General features: G+C 40.1%; 1 protein-coding gene across 3 annotated transcripts in view; it reads left to right on the forward strand.

Moving 5' to 3' along the window:
- Positions 1-3846: 3846 nt before the first annotated feature.
- Positions 3847-18041, forward strand: part of ppp4r1 (protein phosphatase 4, regulatory subunit 1) — a 96036-nt gene continuing 81841 nt past the window's right edge. For 2 of the 3 annotated variants that reach the window (XM_051928870.1, XM_051928871.1), the window contains exons 1-2: positions 3847-4000; positions 4153-4197. In XM_051928870.1, coding sequence (XP_051784830.1) covers positions 3994-4000; positions 4153-4197 — 52 coding nt within the window. In that variant the 5' untranslated portion in view covers positions 3847-3993. The remainder of the gene's footprint in view (positions 4001-4152; positions 4198-18041) is intronic. The other variant, XM_051928872.1, reaches the window with a different exon arrangement.

Genomic DNA, 18041 nt, shown 5'->3' on the forward strand with positions numbered 1-18041 from the left:
TAGGAGCCTGCTTAGCGCCTGTCGCTCTGCCACAGATGTCAAACTGTCCAGCTCCATGCCAACAATAGAGCCTGCCTTCCTCACCAGTTTGTCTAGGCGTGAGGCGTCTTTCTTCTTAATGCTGCCTCCCCAGCACACCACCGCATAGAAGAGGGCTCTCACCACAACCGTCTGATAGAACATCTGCAGCATCTTATTGCAGATGTTGAAGGACGCCAGTCTTCTAAGGAAGTATAGCCGGCTCTGTCCTCTCTTGCACAGAGAATCAGTATTGGCAGTCCAGTCCAATTTATCATCCAGCTGCACTCCCAGGTATTTATAGGTCTGCACCCTCTGCACACAGTCACCTCTGACGATCACGGGGTCCATGAGGGGTTTGGGCCTCCTAAAATCCACCACCAGCTCCTTGGTTTTGCTGGTGTTCAGGAGTAGATGGTTTGAGTCGCACCAATTAACAAAGTATTTAATGAGGTTCCTATACTCTTCCTCCTGCCAATCCTGATGCAGCCCACGATAGCAGTGTCGTCAGCGAACTTTTGCACGTGGCAGGACTCCGAGTTGTATTGGAAGTCTGATGTATATAGGCTGAACAGGACCGGAGAAAGTACAGTCCCCTGTGGCGCTCCTGTGTTGCTGACCACAATGTCAGACCTGCAGTTGCCGAGACACACATACTGAGGTCTGTTTGTAAGATAGTAAACGATCCATGCCACTAGGTATGAATCTACTCCCATCTCTGTCAGGTTGTCCCTAAGGAGCAGAGGTTGGATGGTGTTGAAGGCGCTAGAGAAGTCTAGAAACATAATTCTTACAGCACCACTGCCTCTGTCCAAGTGGGAGAGTGATCGGTGTAGCATATAGATGATGACATCCTCCGCTCCCACCTTCTCCTGGTATGCAAACTGCAGAGGGTCGAGGGCATGTTGGACCTGTGGCCTCAGGTGCTGAAGCAGCAACCTCTCCATGGTCTTCATCACATGTGACGTCAGAGCGACAGGCTGGAAGTCGTTCAGCTCACTTGGACGTGATACCTTTGGGACTGGGGTGATGCAAGATGTTTTCCAAAGCCTCGGGACTCTCCCCTGTTCCAGGCTCAGGTTGAAGATGCGCTGTCATGGCGATACTCCATCTGGACCCACTGCTTTGCTGGCATGAAGTCTCTTCAGCTCTCTGCTCACCTGCGCTGCTGTAATTGTGGGTGGGGATGTCTCTCCTATGCTGGTATCACCAGAAAGATGGGTGGAGGGTGCAGTACTCCGAGGTGAGAGTGGGTTAGGGTGGTCAAACCTGTTAAAGAAGTTGTTCATTTCGTTTGCTCTTTTCACGTCTCTCTTGATGGTGGCACCCCGCTTCGAGCTGCAGCCAGTGATGATCTTCATCCCATCCCACACTTCCTTCATGCTGCTATTCTGCAACTTCTGCTCCAGCTTTCTCCTGTACTGCTCCTTCGCTGCCCTGAGCTGGACTTGGAGTTCCTTCTGCACGCGCTTGAGCTCATGCTGATCACCGCCTTTAAAAGCCCTTTTCTTCTGGTTCAAAAGGCCCTTGGTGTCACTTGTAATCCATGGCTTGTTGTTAGCACAGCAGCGTACAGTTCTTACTGGAACTACAATGTCCATACAGAAGTTGATGTAGTCAGTAGTGCAGTCAACAACCTCCTCAGTGTTCTCATTATGTGATCCCTGCTGGATATTCCAGTCTGTAGTTCCAAAGCAGTCTCTCAGTGCCTGCTCTGCCTCAGGGGACCACTTCCTGAATGAGCATATCTATTCATTTTTCATTTAATAAATCATTACAGTCATATTTTCATTTTTGTTTTTAGCTACTTTATTCAAAGATACAGTTTAAATGAAGATCAAATCTTTAATATTACCAACATATGTTAAAAAGGGAAAACATTTCATGGAGTGCAGTTCCTTTTTCACAAGACTGTACAGTGAATACACAGAGAGGTGATAGAATCATTTGATTTCAGAAGCAGATGCAATCTTCTCCTCAGCAGTTATAATGCCATGCCTGAAAGTGACTTGGAAGGTCAGCAACTGCAGTAAAGAGTCATTGCTTCTCACAACACACACACATCTACTCAGGGAGAACTGGCACTGCACTCTTAAAAATAAACTTGCTAAACTGGATCTTCAGAGCAACTCCATAAGGGAGCCATTTTGGTTCCCAAAAGAACCAGCCACATGAAAGTTCCAGAAAGAACCTTTATTTATTTAGATTCATAACAGGTTCCATAAATGGTCATGAATTGATGTTAACAGATTTCTGAAGCACTATAATTAGTTTATAATTTTAAAAGGACTCTTGCCTGCATAAAACTGCACAGGCAAAGTTCTGGTTTTCTTGATTTTTAGTAACCTGATTGTTAGACTACTATATGTTCAATGTTTCTGTTCACTCCATATTAGGCACATTTTCATAGCCCAAAAAAACAGTTTCCTATGCAAAGAACTCTTTCCAGAATTAAATTGGTTACTGGAGTGTATTCTCAGCTGTTATGTGAAAGCCTTGGGAGAAAGATACTATCATTGGTGCTACAACCAGGTGCTCAGAACAGTAGCTGGCATATTTAGAGCCAGAGGTAGATAGATATACATCTATAACCCAAAGCAAGCAATTCCCAACAAGTAGAACAACCATTTCCTTTGTTAAAGTAGGTGAGAAGCCACATAACCATCCATGTAGGCAGTCAAGCATTCTGGGAACAACCAGGGACTGGCAGCTGATGGTTGACCTTGAGATCATCTCCGCGACTACGCTTACGCCTAACATAGTACTATCAGTGTCATCCAGACAGGTGGTAATGCTCGAGCTGACAATTCCCTGGGAAGACCGAATGTAAGATGCATATAAAAGGAAGACAGCCAAGTATCACGGCTTGGTTGAGGAGTGCCACCGGAAGAGGTGGTGGGCACAGTGTATGCCAAAAGAGGCAGGATGCAGAGGGTTTGCCAGCCAATCTCTCTGAAGGCCCTTAGTTGATTGGGCACAACAGGTACCCTTAAGAGGGAAGCCATCAAAAACATCATGGAGGAGGCTGAGAAAGAGTCACAATGGCTGCAGAAAAAGCAGATTGAACCATGGCAGAACGCTGCTCAGGCACAAGTTGGGGTCTGATCAACGCTGGCAGAGTCTTCTGGGCGAGGGTGTATGATGTTTGGAAGCCCCAAAATACCCTATGACTCCAGGGTGCCCTCACTGATGACTGCAAGATGTTATCATTTTAACATCGTTGTCTACAAGAACCACAAAACCCAAATAATGTGCCATTAAAGAAACATTACTTTTAACGGTGTGTTTACCATTCTTGGCAATAAGAAATACGATGACATCCCATGTTACTGTTTAGAATTAGCGAAATTCTTCATCGTCTAAATACCTGGCTATGTACATGGAAAGATACATGTGTTGTTTTGTTTCATTCACTTTAATTCCAGATAATCTGGCCTATTCCGATTGGCTATTTCAGTTCTTCCATTCCTATACGTGAACTTCCACACATGGTGTTATCACCGATTAGTAATACTTTTAACAGAATTTGAGTGATATTGTAGACGTTATACACTAAATAAAAGAAAACACGCCTATCGGTTAGTAAGAGCACAAGCGTTGCAGCCTCTGGAAACTTGAAGGTTATTTATGCGGATTCATACGGGAGAAACAAAAATTAACTTGGCGACTTGAAGATGTGTGATTTGAATTACTCCGGAGAATCCTATTGAGATGAATGAACTGTCAAACTGTAGCCGTACGTTACGTGGTCTAGTATAACCTGCTTCAGTTGCGGCTGCGTACTCAGAGTGATGTCACAATCCCGAATGGATGACTCCGCCAGGTGGCGCGCTAACGTGCGCGGTCCCGTTGTCGGACACGCGCTTGCTTTCACAGCCGTTCTACTGTTGGCTCGTTTTCTGTTTCTTTGGCTTCCAGTTGTTTGGATGTTTTGCGCTCCAGAAAAAATCTCTTTAAATGTAGCACCAGGACAAGATGTCGGGTACGCATAGTTTACTTCAGTTGTTTCAGCTGAAGGGTGCAGTTTGACTTGTGTAAACAAGTGAGCGTATTTGGGGTTTTCGCTCCGCATCTCTTTGAGAGCTTGCTTGTGCCCCCATATTCGCGCCTGATGACTCTCTCTTCTTTTTGCAGATTTAGCCCTGTTTCAGGACGACTTGACGGAGGAGATTGACGGATGTAAGTTCACTTCTTGTTTATTGCGTGTTGGTGTCCGGCTGACTTGTATTTTCTTGCCTTTTGCCCGGTGCAACTTTCCCCCGTCATACTGAGGCGGATTAGGGATCTCCCGGATGGGCTCCGAGGCCTTGGGAGTTGCATCCGGAAATAAACAACGTTTAAAGTTTCTTTCTTTTAAAAAAATCGATTAAGGGGCAGCCTTTAAGTGCTTGCCGAGCTCCTGCGAATACGTTTGTCTTTATAGCGTGAAACGATCAGAATGTCTGGGTATGTGAGGTTTATTTCGTTATTGTCGGGTAAGTAAGGAAATGAGCAATCCGGCATAAGTGAGAGGAATGTGAGTATATGTCTCCTGCTAATTTGTTATTCAATACATTGCATGCTTCTTATATCAGGGGCTACGATTTTTGCCATATCTTCCGGTAGGTGTTTGCGTAGTCTGTGCGCGTTTCTTACGCGACATTGGGTTGCAAATGCAGTCGAATTTACGCGCTAATCTTCTTGACATTTGAATTGCAGAGTCTTTAAAAGTGCAGGAAAACCTCTCAACACTTACGTTTAAACAAGATAATTGTTGCTCCACACCTAATGCAGATGCCAGCCTCTGGCATTGACGATTTATGTGACCATTTATCGAGTCCGGCAATAGCTTCGTCAGTATTTTACTTTGGATGTTGTCGATTTTTATTTTTAATGGATCCACTACATTACGTCTTTTAGCTGCTGGTAAATAGCAGTTGTCTTTGTGAGTGTATTCGCGTTTCCCGAGTATCTATCGCCTAGCAAACACAAAAAAGATTTTCTTATTTAAAAGGAAACGATACTGTTCACGCTCACATGGTATTTCAAACACTGCGTTCTCTCACTCGTATTCCGGGTCCCTTTCGTTCCATCAGTGAAGAGTATATGGCTTTATCTTAGGGGGAATCGTCGGACACATTTACAACGACGGGATCTTGAAGCCACAGAACAATCCGACAGAACGGCAATAGCACAGTGGACGTGAATGTACTGGACAGTACAGTAGTAGTAGTAGCTGGATATTGCAGTACATTAATATTGTGCCAGTTTTTCACAATCATTAAACCTTATAGTCCATCGTTCCCATTTAATCGAAATAGTCATGTACCTTCCCATGAAAAGTGCACATTTATATTAAGAATGACTTTAGGGCAAGGGTATGAACAATTTGGGGATGCATAGGCATTCAGCTCAACAAAAGTAGTTCCAAACCCCCCCCCCCCAAAGTGTATCCAAAATATTAAGTCAAAATCTAAAGGCCACAGAGTTCTACTTTTTAATGCACGGAGAGGTGGCCCTGAATCCCCATTACTACCTAAAAAGATATCCTACTCTGCTGGGTCATTGAGCAAGTCTGTTAACCTGCAGTTGCTCCAGGGGCAATGTAAGATGGCTGACCCTGCGCTCTGACTCCAAGGGATATGCAAAAACTAACAAATTCCTTGTATAAGATGAAATAATGAGCAAAAAAACCCCCAGAAATTACTCCTTGTATGAAGGTGCATTTTCTGTCATTGTTTAAAGTGGTCTTTTCACGACACCCACGTTCATCCTGAAGAACCTGTTTAAAAATGACAGCAAACTTCAGCCTTACTTGTACATTCAATCAAACTTTTGGAGTTCATTTTTCATAGCACTGGGATGCAACAAGCTAGAATTTAGCCTGACGACATTGGAAACAAGGCAGAAGTAAAGTAGTTATAGGTTGCCAAGTCCATTACAGGCCTCCCTCATACTGCAGTCTGCATATACTCTCACCAGAGTAATTTAGTGGTGACTGTTGTTGTTGTCATGCTCTAGCCCCCCTTTGACTGTGAACTGACTGAACCAAGAAAAGTCTAAGAATGGTTTGACATGCACATTTTTGGCCTGTGCTTAGAGGGCATATTTGGTGAACCCCATGCAAACACCACCAAAATTTGCAAGTATCATAAAGATTGTGCCCTCTACCAGCCTTACTTGTGGGAGTTCTAGTATGTATCTCAGGGTATATTTGGACTTTTTTAAGATAATAGTATAAATTCCATCCTGGTATTTCTATTTATAGGAGCAGTACTTAACAGTATTCAACCTTTTTATTTCAGAGTCTGCTAACTAATTTTCTTTTCACTTCTGTCAAATACTTTGGGGTTCTTTATAGATCTGAGGGTACTGAATTCAAATCTAGCAGCAGAAATCCTCTATCACATTCATATTTTGAGAGATGAACATTTAAAATGCAAAAGAGTGTGCACATTTATGCTTGAAAAAATTATAAATCAAACAGTTGTTTCAAAAATAATCATTACTTACAAAAAGTAGTCACTTGGTAGTTTTTTCACTTCTAAATTCCTCTGAAGGTGTTTTACAGTGGAATGACCAACAGATGTCTGCTAACATACTGTAGACTTACTTCCCTTTCCACTATAATGTCTGTCCATTTGAGAGATGTCCTGGTGGCTCCTTTCCCCATGTTCATCAGAGACCCCTCCCATGTTCTCAAAAGTTCAAATGGAAATAAGTGTGTAGGAAATGGATTTTTGAAGACGTGTTACACCCAAGGAAAAGGGAAGCTCCTAAACTAGTTCCTTGGTGTTTTCCTTCCATGTATTCCCAAGAAAATTGTGACACATGCTTTCAAATACCTCCCAAGCTCTTTTTGTTTAACTTTATACAGCTAGGAGTTGAAAATTGTGTCCTTGAAAAGGTCCAGTGAAGATTCCTTCTTTTATTTTGGTAATGCGAGGAAACGTCTTCCTGACATATTTGAATCCTTCCCCGTGTTTTCACCATTTTCTTAATTGTTACCTGGTCAAGACAATGGATGAATCACCTTGACTTTGCATGCTTCGGTAAAGACCATTTAAACAAAACTTTCTCTATTCTGACAATAAAAAGGCATCTTTCTAACCTTCTAAATATAAATCTCTGGTTATTTTGAAGGAATAAAAACACAGCAAAAATTTATAAGGCAAATAATTAATGTTGGGTTGTTTCCACCTCAACTAATGGTAAAAAAAATCAAAAATTATTTTTAAAATGACATTTTTCACAAAATCCAATAGATAGATAGATAGATTGATACTTTTATTAATCCCAAGGGGAAATTCACATACTCCAGCAGCAGCATACTGATACAAAAAACAATATTAAATTAAAGATTGATAATAATGCAGGTAAAAACAGACAATAACTATGTATAATGTTAATGTTTACCCCCCTGGGTGGAATTGAAGAGTCGCATAGTTTGGGGGAGGAACGATCTTCTCATTCTGTCAGTGGAGCAGGACAGTGACAGCAGTCTGTCGCTGAAGCTGCTCTTCTGTCTGGAGATGACACTGTTTAGTGGATGCAGTGGATTCTCCATAATTGATAGGAGCCTGCTTAGCGCCTGTAGCTCTGCCACAGATGTCAAACTGTCCAGCTCCATGCCAACAATAGAGCTTCCTCACCAGTTTGTCTAGGCGTGAGGCGTCTTTCTTCTTAATGTTGCCTCCCCAGCACACCACCGCGTAGAAGAGGGCACTCGCCACAACCGTCTGATAGAACATCTGCAGCATCTTATTGCAGATGTTGAAGGACGCCAGCCTTCTAAGGAAGTATAACCGGCTCTGTCCTTTCTTACACAGAGCATCAGTATTGACAGTCCAGTCTAATTTATCATCCAGCTGCACTCCCCGGTATTTATAGGTCTGCACCATCCGCACACAGTCACCTCTGATGATCACGGGGTCCTTGAGGGGTCTGGGCCTTCTAAAATCCACCACCAGCTCCTTGGTTTTGCTGGTGTTCAGGTGTAGGTGGTTTGAGTCGCACCATTTAACAAAGTCATTGATTAGGTCCCTATACTCCTCCTCCTGCCCACTCCTGATGCAGTCTACGATAGCAGTGTCGTCAGCGAACTTCTGCACGTGGCAGGACTCCGAGTTGTATTGGAAGTCCGATGTATATAGGCTGAACAGGACAATATCCTACAGAAATGATTTGTGGTAGAGAAATTCCAGTTTTGGAAGTGAATAGAGCACACCCAAATCTGTAAAATACACTGATTTTGTTGTTTGTTTGGACATTGGAGGATTTTGTTGTAGACCCCCCATGGGTAATATGGTTATTTTGCAGCCCATTTAATATGTTGAAATATAAAGAAGAACTTAAAAAGTTAAATATGTGATGAACATTTTTCATTGTCTTAAACTCCATTTTGGAGAGGCATACTTCTGTAAAAGTCATGCATGCTTTTTGTTCGCACAAATAAATCCCCTTAATCATTACAATTTTTAATGGTTTTACCGGTTTCAAAATCAAATAACCAATACAATATGAAATGTGTATATAAGAAAATAAATGTAAACATTTTATCACCATTGTCCCGTCCAGGTTTGGTTCCTGCCTTGCATTCCATGTTGCTGAAATAAGCACTGCCAATCAGCACCCTGAATTGGGTTTAGACAGCTATGTTAATGGATTTATGGATGCTCACTTTATCACTATATTAGGAACAATCTGGGAGATTTGAATGTTCCTGAATACAAATATAGGCTATGTATGTATATTGCCTATATGTGAAAGTTATTTAATTATGAAGGGGTTTTAAGCATTAGTATGTTTTTTTTATTCTTCAAAAATACTTTGTCAAGGTTTTTAGTTCCAGTACTTAGAGAAGGTTTCCTCTTTACTTAGTTGCATACTGAATTTTTTTTTTTAATCCTTAGGAAATAATTTTTCCACTACTTATCCAGGAAATGTGTTTAATGTGAAAATCTAACCACATAACCCACCCCTCTGTGTTGGGTATGCATTAAGTCTGGTTAATGTGGAAAACAGTATTAGTGAAAACTATTTATTATCCTAATACTAAATGACTTGACTACAGATCAGTTATGGTTCGAAATAATTTTACAATAGCTGTTTTGTTGTTAATGAAATAATAGTAAAAAGCTAAACCCTCTTTAAACTCTTGGATCATACAGGATATTTTCTTAACACAAATTTGTAAAAAAAAAAAAAACATGTTACATGAAATACCAATACTAATTGTGATGTATTCAAAAATTCAATTTGGGCAAGTATAAAATTAAAGAAAAAATAAAATTCTTTGTTAAATGAGGATATACCTGTATATGTTGATCCTGCAGGTCATTTGTGTGGTAAATAAGCACAGGATAAGTATAAAGTCCTTGTGCAAATTGTATTTTTATCTAGAAAATGTTTAATGTGACCAAGGGGAAATTTAACATTTATCATATGACTAGCTGTACCCCGTGTCTTCGCCTACATAGTAATGAGAATAGGACAAACTTTAAAAATCAATAGACGTTGGCACTATATCTGATCACGTTCAGCTCTGACAGGAAAGCATTCCCAGCGTGGGGAGAAAGCACATGGCCGTGATATCTCTGGCAATTAGCAGCTACCCTCTAAAACACATGGAGCTCTGATCTCTCTCTCAAAAACGTCAAATGTTACTCCTTAATAATCTGTAAATGATAATGTCTATTGAACAAACAGGGATCGCTAGGTAAGCTGAGGCAAGGTGCACGTGGCGAGACGTAGGCTAACTCGAACAGAGGTTGGTGAGAGAATGAGGAAGGGCCTGTCCCCCTGCTCTCGGTCCACAGTCACTCTGTTGGATTTGCATAAATACATTAGTACCGCAAGCAAACCATGGTACTTAGCACGATGAGAAGTTGCAAAATCAACTGGAAAGTTCAAGCAAATTATAGAGAACAATCAGATCTAAATCCGTTAAGTAATTCGCTCATGAAAAGCAGACACATACAGACAGAACGCACTTGGACCACACAAGTTTTATAACCGTTTCTTAGCGAGCACCTATGGGCCAAGGGTAACCTACATTCCAAATTTCAAGTCCCAAGTCCTCGTGGTTCAGGAGATTTCGTGATGAGTGAGTCAGTGGTATTTGGCTTTATTTATATAAAATAAAATATATATTCAGTGGTGTTTGAGTCACTGATCACTTTTGTTATTCTAGCACAAAGATTGTTTAGAGAGCAAGGTTTTATTGAGTAAAATTCAGTTTTCATGTTGCTTCACAGGAAAAAAAATAAAATAAATGAGAACAAATTTAATGGCTAATAAACCCTAGCTGTGTTAACCAGAGAAAGCAATTGACCTTTTATTCAAGAAGAATTATTCAGCCTGAAGTAAAGTTTATTATTTGCAAAGTAAAAAATAAATTGGAATAAATGAACCATTAAACATTCTATCAAAATCTTAAATTTTTTTTCCTTTCTGTTACATTTTATAGATAACTTCATGTTTATATAAGAAATAATTAAAAATTCAAATCATACGCGGACTTTTAGAGATGCCTCATATATTCCCAGGTCTTTAAAAGTCTCTTAAGACTTCCTCCACCTAAGCCACATCATTTTTGGTTTTGACACGAGTCAAAAGCATTTGGTAGCCCTTGGGGGTGCTTTGGGGGTTGGCCAAGTACAGAATTATTTGGTATTACACATTAGAATTTATGGCACAGCACCATTTAGGAAGAAAAACAGTGGATGATAGAGAGTAAAACGCTCAAGAGGGGGCAGGGTGTTTTGTGAAGAGGTGTCTTGAAAAGGACATATATGGCATAAATGAATACAGCTGTTTAAAGTCTGAAAGCTAACAAATGTAGCTGTCTCACTCTTTTCAATCAAACGTTTTGACTTCATATATGATGGCGGTGTGTCAACAATACTGGTTTATTAGTTACCAATAAAATATGTCAATACTAATACGTGAAAGTATTTTTTTTTTTAAGAAACAAAAATGAGTAACCTTATAAAAGTTACATAATTATAGTCCAAAAGTTAACAAACAACAGATTAGTTTATTGGTCCATAGCACTCTAACAGATGTAATATGTTCACCTTCAATCATGAGTAGTACTTAACACTAGAATTTCCAGAGTCTACGAAAAAACGCGTAGATCCGGCCCACCTTAAAACCGTTCTCACCTCTCTTTTGTCTTCTAAATGTGCCGATTAAGACGAGCAACAAAAAGCCGGCTATTCCATCCCCCACCATCGCAAAACGTTCACTAAATTTTCCCAGCTCATGCCTTGTTTGATTATCTGGGAGTGACTCAACTGAAGTTTTAGAGTGGAAATAATAGATCATTATTTGGAACACACGCATTTCATGTGTGTTCCGTTTCTACAGTAATCTGTGTAAACACATTGTTAAAACAAACTTTTTCATATTTTAGTAATAAATGTTACAAAATGTAGGCATAAACTATAGAATGTGTGAAGCCTGACGGCCAAACATCAAATAAACATTTTCACAAAAGGTTCAAGGATGTAACAACACCTTCCGTGGCGTAACGCTGAGATTTGCCAGCACGACAGCCCTGCCGCGCCGTAGAGACCCGAGTTCGATTCCTCGCTGGGGAGGAAGTATGGTTTTTTTTTTTCTTTTTTTTTTTCTTTGTAGCCTCAAACGGACATAAAATTTATAAATTGGTATGCACTGTAAATCATTAACTTTAAAATGTCGATCGCGGTTATTTCTGTTGATTAATTCATGCTTTTTTACTTAGAGTCAGAACAGGAGCTTATTCAACTTCTGATCTGACTCAAAGTAACAGCGGCAGTATAAATCACACCCAATCTGACACTGTTCGTTTTCAAATAATATTGCATTACTTCGACAATGTTTTCTGATTGGTACTATTCGTGTCATAAAATGATTTCTTCAAAACGTCACATACAGTGCATCCGGAAAGTATTCACAGCGCATCACTTTTTCCACATTTTGTTATGTTACAGCCTTATTCCAAAATGGATTAAATTCATTTTTTTCCTCAGAATTCTACACACAACACCCCATAATGACAACATGAAAAACGTTTATTTGAGGTTTTTGCAAATTTATTAAAAAAAAATTGAGGAAGCACATGTACATAAGTATTCATAGCCTTTGCCATGAAGCTCAAAATTGAGCTCAGGTGCATCCTGTTTCCCCTGATCATCCTTGATGTTTCTGCAGCTTAATTGGAGTCCACCTGTGGTAAATTCAGCTAATTGGACAGGATTTGGAAAGGCACACACCTGTCTATATAAGGTCCCACAGTTGACAGTTCATGTCAGAGCACAAACCAAGCATGAAGTCAAAGAAATTGTCTGTAGACCTCCGAGACAGGATTGTCTCGAGGCACAAATCTGGGGAAGGTTACAGAAAAATTTCTGCTGCTTTGAAGGTCCCAATGAGCACAGTGGCCACCATCATCCGTAAGTGGAAGAAGTTCGAAACCACCAGGACTCTTCCTAGAGCTGGTCAGCCATCTAAACTGAGCGATTGGGGGGTCAGGGAGGTGACCAAGAACCCGATGGTCACTCTGTCAGAGCTCCAGAGGTCCTTTGTGGAGAGAGGAGAACCTTCCAGAAGGACAACCATCTCTGCAGCAATCCACCAATCAGGCCTGTATGGTAGAGTGCCCAGACGGAAGCTACTCCTTAGTAGGCACATGGCAGCCTGCCTGGAGTTTGCCAAAAGGCACCTGAAGGACTCTCAGACCATGAGAAAGAAAATTCTCTGGTCTGATGAGACAAAGATTGAACTCTTTGGTGTGAATGCCAGGCGTTGCGTTTTGGGGGAAACCAGGCACCGCTCATCACCAGGCCAATACCATCCCCACAGTGAAGCATGGTGGTGGCAGCATCATGCTGTGGGGATGTTTTCAGCGGCAGGGACTGGGAGACTAGTCAGTATAAAGGGAAAGATGACTGCAGCAATGTACAGAGACATCCTGGATGAAAACCTGCTCCAGAGTGCTCTTGACCTCAGACTGGGGCGACGGTTCATCTTTCAGCAGGACAATGACCCTAAGCACACAGCCAAGATAGCAAAGGAGTGGCTTCAGGACAACTCTGTGAATGTACTTGAGTGGCCCAGCCAGAGCCCAGACTTGAATCCGATTGAACATCTCTGGAGAGATCTTAAAACGGCTGTGCACTGACGCTTCCCATCCAACCTGATGGAGCTTGAGAGGTGCTGCAAAGAGGAATGAGCGAAACTGGCCAAGGACAGGTGTGCCAAGCTTGTAGCATCATATTCATAAAGACTTGAGGCTGTAATTGCTGCCAAAGGTGTATCGACAAAGTATTGAGCAAAGGCTGTGAATACTTATGTACATGGGATTTCTCAGTTTTTAAAATTTTTAATAAATTTGCAAAAGCCTCAAGTAAACGTTTTTCATGTTGTCATTATGGGGTGTTGTGTGTAGAATTCTGAGGAAAAAAAATGAGAGTCTTGAGAGTCCTTCAGGTGCCTTTTGGCAAACTCCAGGCGGGCTGCCATGTGCCTTTTACTAAGGAGTAGCTTCCGTCTGGGCACTCTACCATACAGGCCTGATTGGTGGATTGCTGCAGAGATGGTTGTCCTTCTGGAAGGTTCTCCTCTCTCCACAGAGGACCTCTGGAGCTCTGACAGAGTGACCATCGGGTTCTTGGTCACCTCCCTGACTAAGGCCCTTCTCTCCCAATCGCTCAGTTTAGATGGCCGACCAGCTCTAGGAAGAGTCCTGGTGGTTTCGAACTTCTTCCACTTACGGATGATGGTGGCCACTGTGCTCATTGGGACCTTCAAAGCAGCAGAAATTTTTCTGTAACCTTCCCCAGATTTGTGCTTCGAGACAATCCTGTCTCGGAGGTCTACAGACAATTCCTTTGACTTCATGCTTGGTTTGTGCTCTGACATGAACTGTCAACTGTGGGACCTTATATAGACAGGTGTGTGCCTTTCCAAATCCTGTCCAATCAACTGAATTTACCACAGGTGGACTCCAATTAAGCTGCAGAAACATATCAAGGATGATCAGGGGAAACAGGATGCACCTGAGCTCAATTTTGAGCTTCATGGCAAAGGCTGTGAATACTTATGTACATGTGCTTCCTCAATTTTTTTATTTTTAAAAAATTTGCAAAAACCTCAAACTTTTTTCACGTTGTCATTATGGGGTGTTGTGTGTAGAATTCTGAGGAAAAAAATGAATCCATTTTGGAATAAGGCTGTAACATAACAAAATGTGGAAAAAGTGATGCGCTGTGAATACTTTCCAGATGCACTGTATATTTGTTTTGAGATAATGAATAGAGCTGCAAGTTACAGGTGCTTATTCAGTGTAATAGGAACCATAGCACAGAGAGGTGTGTACACTGCAACAAGTACACAAGTTGTAAATGTAGGATGGGCGCTCCATGGGTGAGCTATAGCGCATCTTTATGTGAAAACAGCAGTGTCAGATGGGGAGTGTCTGATGATTGCATATAGCGTTGAAGTTACTGCACTTTACTATGCTTTCCTCTGCATGTCCTGGAGTACAAAAGAAATGGCATACAGCAACATGTGGGGACTGGCAAGTTTGGGGGGGGGGGGGGAACATGCGGTCGTATGTATCGTGATACACTGCAGAGCTATAGCGTGTCAATATGTGAAAACAGCAGTTTCAGATGGGTTCGGGAAGGATCCAGAACGCTACTGAGAGAATGAAAAGTGAATATAAAAAAAAAACAAAAACAAAGCTAACCATTACAAATATCATAAATTACACCGGCTGTTACAGAGTGAAATCAAATGTATCTTTATATTCTAAAATAGTAAAAATAAGAGCAGTTCACTTCTCAAAAGGGAGTCGTGCAGGATCGAACTCGTGACCTTTTGATTCACAGTCAGCAACTGATACTGTTGCACTACGGGGCCGTCGTAGTAAATGAGTGTCAATGTCGCACACTAAGGCGGCTTTTTTTTCTGCAGCTATATTTTTGAATAAAAGCGCACTTGTTCTGTTGTATTTGTACTTTTTGTGTACCAAGAGCCAGGAAATGCTGGGATTGTTTAATTTTATAATCTGGAGAGTGGAGAAGCACTTAGTAAGTGGGCAATAATGTAACTAGCTGTTATAAGGCTTTAATGCTATGCACTTAATGAAAAGCAGTGTACAGAATAAGGAGAGAATTGTTTGTCTGTTTTTATACAGGGCAACACTGCCAGTCAACAGGCATTGAACTGAATTAAAAATGAAATTGGTGAAAATATTGTAAATAGGCCTTCATCTGAACTTGGAAATTTTCACACAGTTCTTGTTAGACTTCTGGACTCTGCACTTCTGCTGCTTAGGAAATCCACATATTTGACCTGTTAAAGATTGTTAGTAAGACTTTCTTTATGCAGCAGATTGCCTGATATCAGAAAACCAAACAAAATTTAAATTTATAGAGGACAGCACAGTGCTTACTTGTTTGTGGGGCATGGCAGAGATGTGTACGTTGTGTCTGTCACTAAATCTCAAGTTACTTTTACTGAAATAAATGCACCTTGATCTTGGTTGCATGAAACCCAAAGTCTGTAGCATATCTGTGTTAAATCTGAGTTTATTGCAGTGTTTGAATTTAATGTTTATAGATGTCAAACTTGTGAAATGGTTAGTTGTCATTTGTAAAATGAGATTTTAATTTTACACATTGCCATATGGCAGCTTGCATATTTTCTTCTGAGTTTTTAGTTAAGTTTCATGTTATTACATCTTTGTTGTGAGGTTTCTCAGTAATTTGCTGCCTCCCACATCTGTTTGATTGGTGACATCGCACCAAGAATGCATTTTTTATTTTTAGGTGAATCCTGCAAGGAGAGGTTTTGGTTCACTGCAAAAGTATTTTACAGTTGGGGTTAGTTAGCGAATGCATGAACAGTTGCTTTACAGGACTGATACAAACCATATGTTTATAGTCAGCAATGGAAAATCTGAACTGAGTAAGTTCATGTGTAACACTAGCAGAATGGAGCAAAGAATTGGATCTGCTGAAATTAGAATTACAGGTCTATAATTTTCTGTTCGAGATTTAATCAGTGATAAAGGACAAGGAAATGCTGCATTTTCAAAAAAGTTTGCACTTTGTTGGTTTTTCCTCTCACTGCAGCTTATACAATAAGCATGTTATTGGTTTTTTTAACGTGCTGTCTTGTTTTTCAGTGAAGAGTTACGTTCACAGTTCATTTTAAGCATATTGAGCTACTGTTTTATTTATAAAATACCATGGTCAGGATGCATGCTCTTGATTTACTTTCGTATTCTTTGCATTATTCTAAATGTAAACCTAGGCTCGTTTATGCCATCCTTACACTTTTTCAGGTGTTTTTTTGTGTTTGGGTGTGTGTGTCTGTGTTTTCTGTTTTATACTTACTTGTCCAGTTGGTAAGAATGCAACTTTTCTTAAAACTCTCTGAAGGTCTGCAATTTGCATTTTGATTTAATATTTTTTGTAATATGCTTACTTGTTTCAGACTTGGCGAATATTGCATTTGCCTTGCATTTCACACAGAAATGAAGCTAGGTGCATGCCATCAGTTTAGCCTGAATTGTGTATTTTATTGTTTGAGATATCTGAGAGAGAGAAATGTATTTCTTCTAAAGTCTAATCACCTGAGACTGCCTGTCACCAAAATATATCAGAAATGTATAAATATAAAAATGCTCCTGTGTTATACCCTTTGTTAAAACTCTATTAAAACTGACATATACAATATTAACTCTGAGGTAATTGCAGATTTTGTTCTGTTATTTGGTGGTGTTCATGTTACTGTCAGTTAGCTAACAGTTGATTACACTGGTTTAAAGGGACATATCAAGACTGAATATTTATTCAATAAATATTAACTTCATACCTTGTTGGGTAGTGCTCTTAATAGTCTAACAGAATTCCAATCTTATTACCGGAAAACAGACTTGAGCAGTTTGTGTGACTTAATAATATGATAATTAGTTTAGGAAGTTGAAACATTATTATTGTGTAAACTACTGTGACGGGAATAACCATAAGTGTATTGTAAATGCTATATAAAATTGGGATTTCTTGATTCCTTCATTAATTGCTGTCTAAGACTTTGTCTTAGGTTTGAGCTTCTGATTGTGAACTTCAATAATTTATGGAATTATTTTGTACACTGACTGAGATAGCTTTATATTTAAATTGAACATCACATTTTGGATTTTGCAAATTATAAAAGGTAATCCAATAGAGAAGGATAATTTAACTTTAACACAGTCGACATGAGTATTTCTGAATGTTTTTATCCTTTAATCGTTTTCTTAAATCACTTTTTTAATTTCTATTGAGGGTTGCTGGGATTGGTGCCTGTTCCCAGCAGCAAGTCAGAAACCAGCCTTGAACAAAGCTCTAGTCCCCTGCATGTCCTACTGAAGTTTTAACTGAAAATAATTCTTAATTTATTTCCTCATTCGCCCTGTTTTTGTAAAATATATAAAAAACATGGTTCATTAAGATGGTCCAAAAAAAATCACTTTAACAGATTCCGGTTCAGCATCAGGCCAGTTTTATTCTTTATCATATTTATGATCAACACACAAACGTTTTTAATGAAAATAAACAATATTTAGTGGTCACTCCATTTGTAAGTTTTAATGTCATCTGAACTGAATAGCAGGCGGCTGTTGTACACTTGTAGGTCTACAACATAAGCGCGGCCTTTAATGAGGTTAATTAATATTTCATCTACATCATCCACTACAGTCATGACAGCCAACAGTTCACAAAATGTGTTAAAGATTGGATCTTCTGCCCACTGTTCTGGTGGTTTCTTAAGAATAGACTGAGACCTTTCTCTACCCTTTTCCATAAAGAAATCAAAGAAGGGTGTTGCTGTTTCTATTACCAGATCCTCCAACTTCATCTCTTCAGATTCATTTGTCAGCTTAAGTCGTTGAGAAATGTTTTTGCATTTGTTTCATAGGTAAACTCTCCCTTGTGGACAAATGATTCTACAAACATCAACACTTTGCATTTGTTGGTGGGCCTCCCTAGGGATATACAGTACAC

Source organism: Erpetoichthys calabaricus, chromosome 6 (genome assembly GCF_900747795.2).
Source record: "Erpetoichthys calabaricus chromosome 6, fErpCal1.3, whole genome shotgun sequence".
NCBI lineage: Eukaryota > Metazoa > Chordata > Cladistia > Polypteriformes > Polypteridae > Erpetoichthys > Erpetoichthys calabaricus.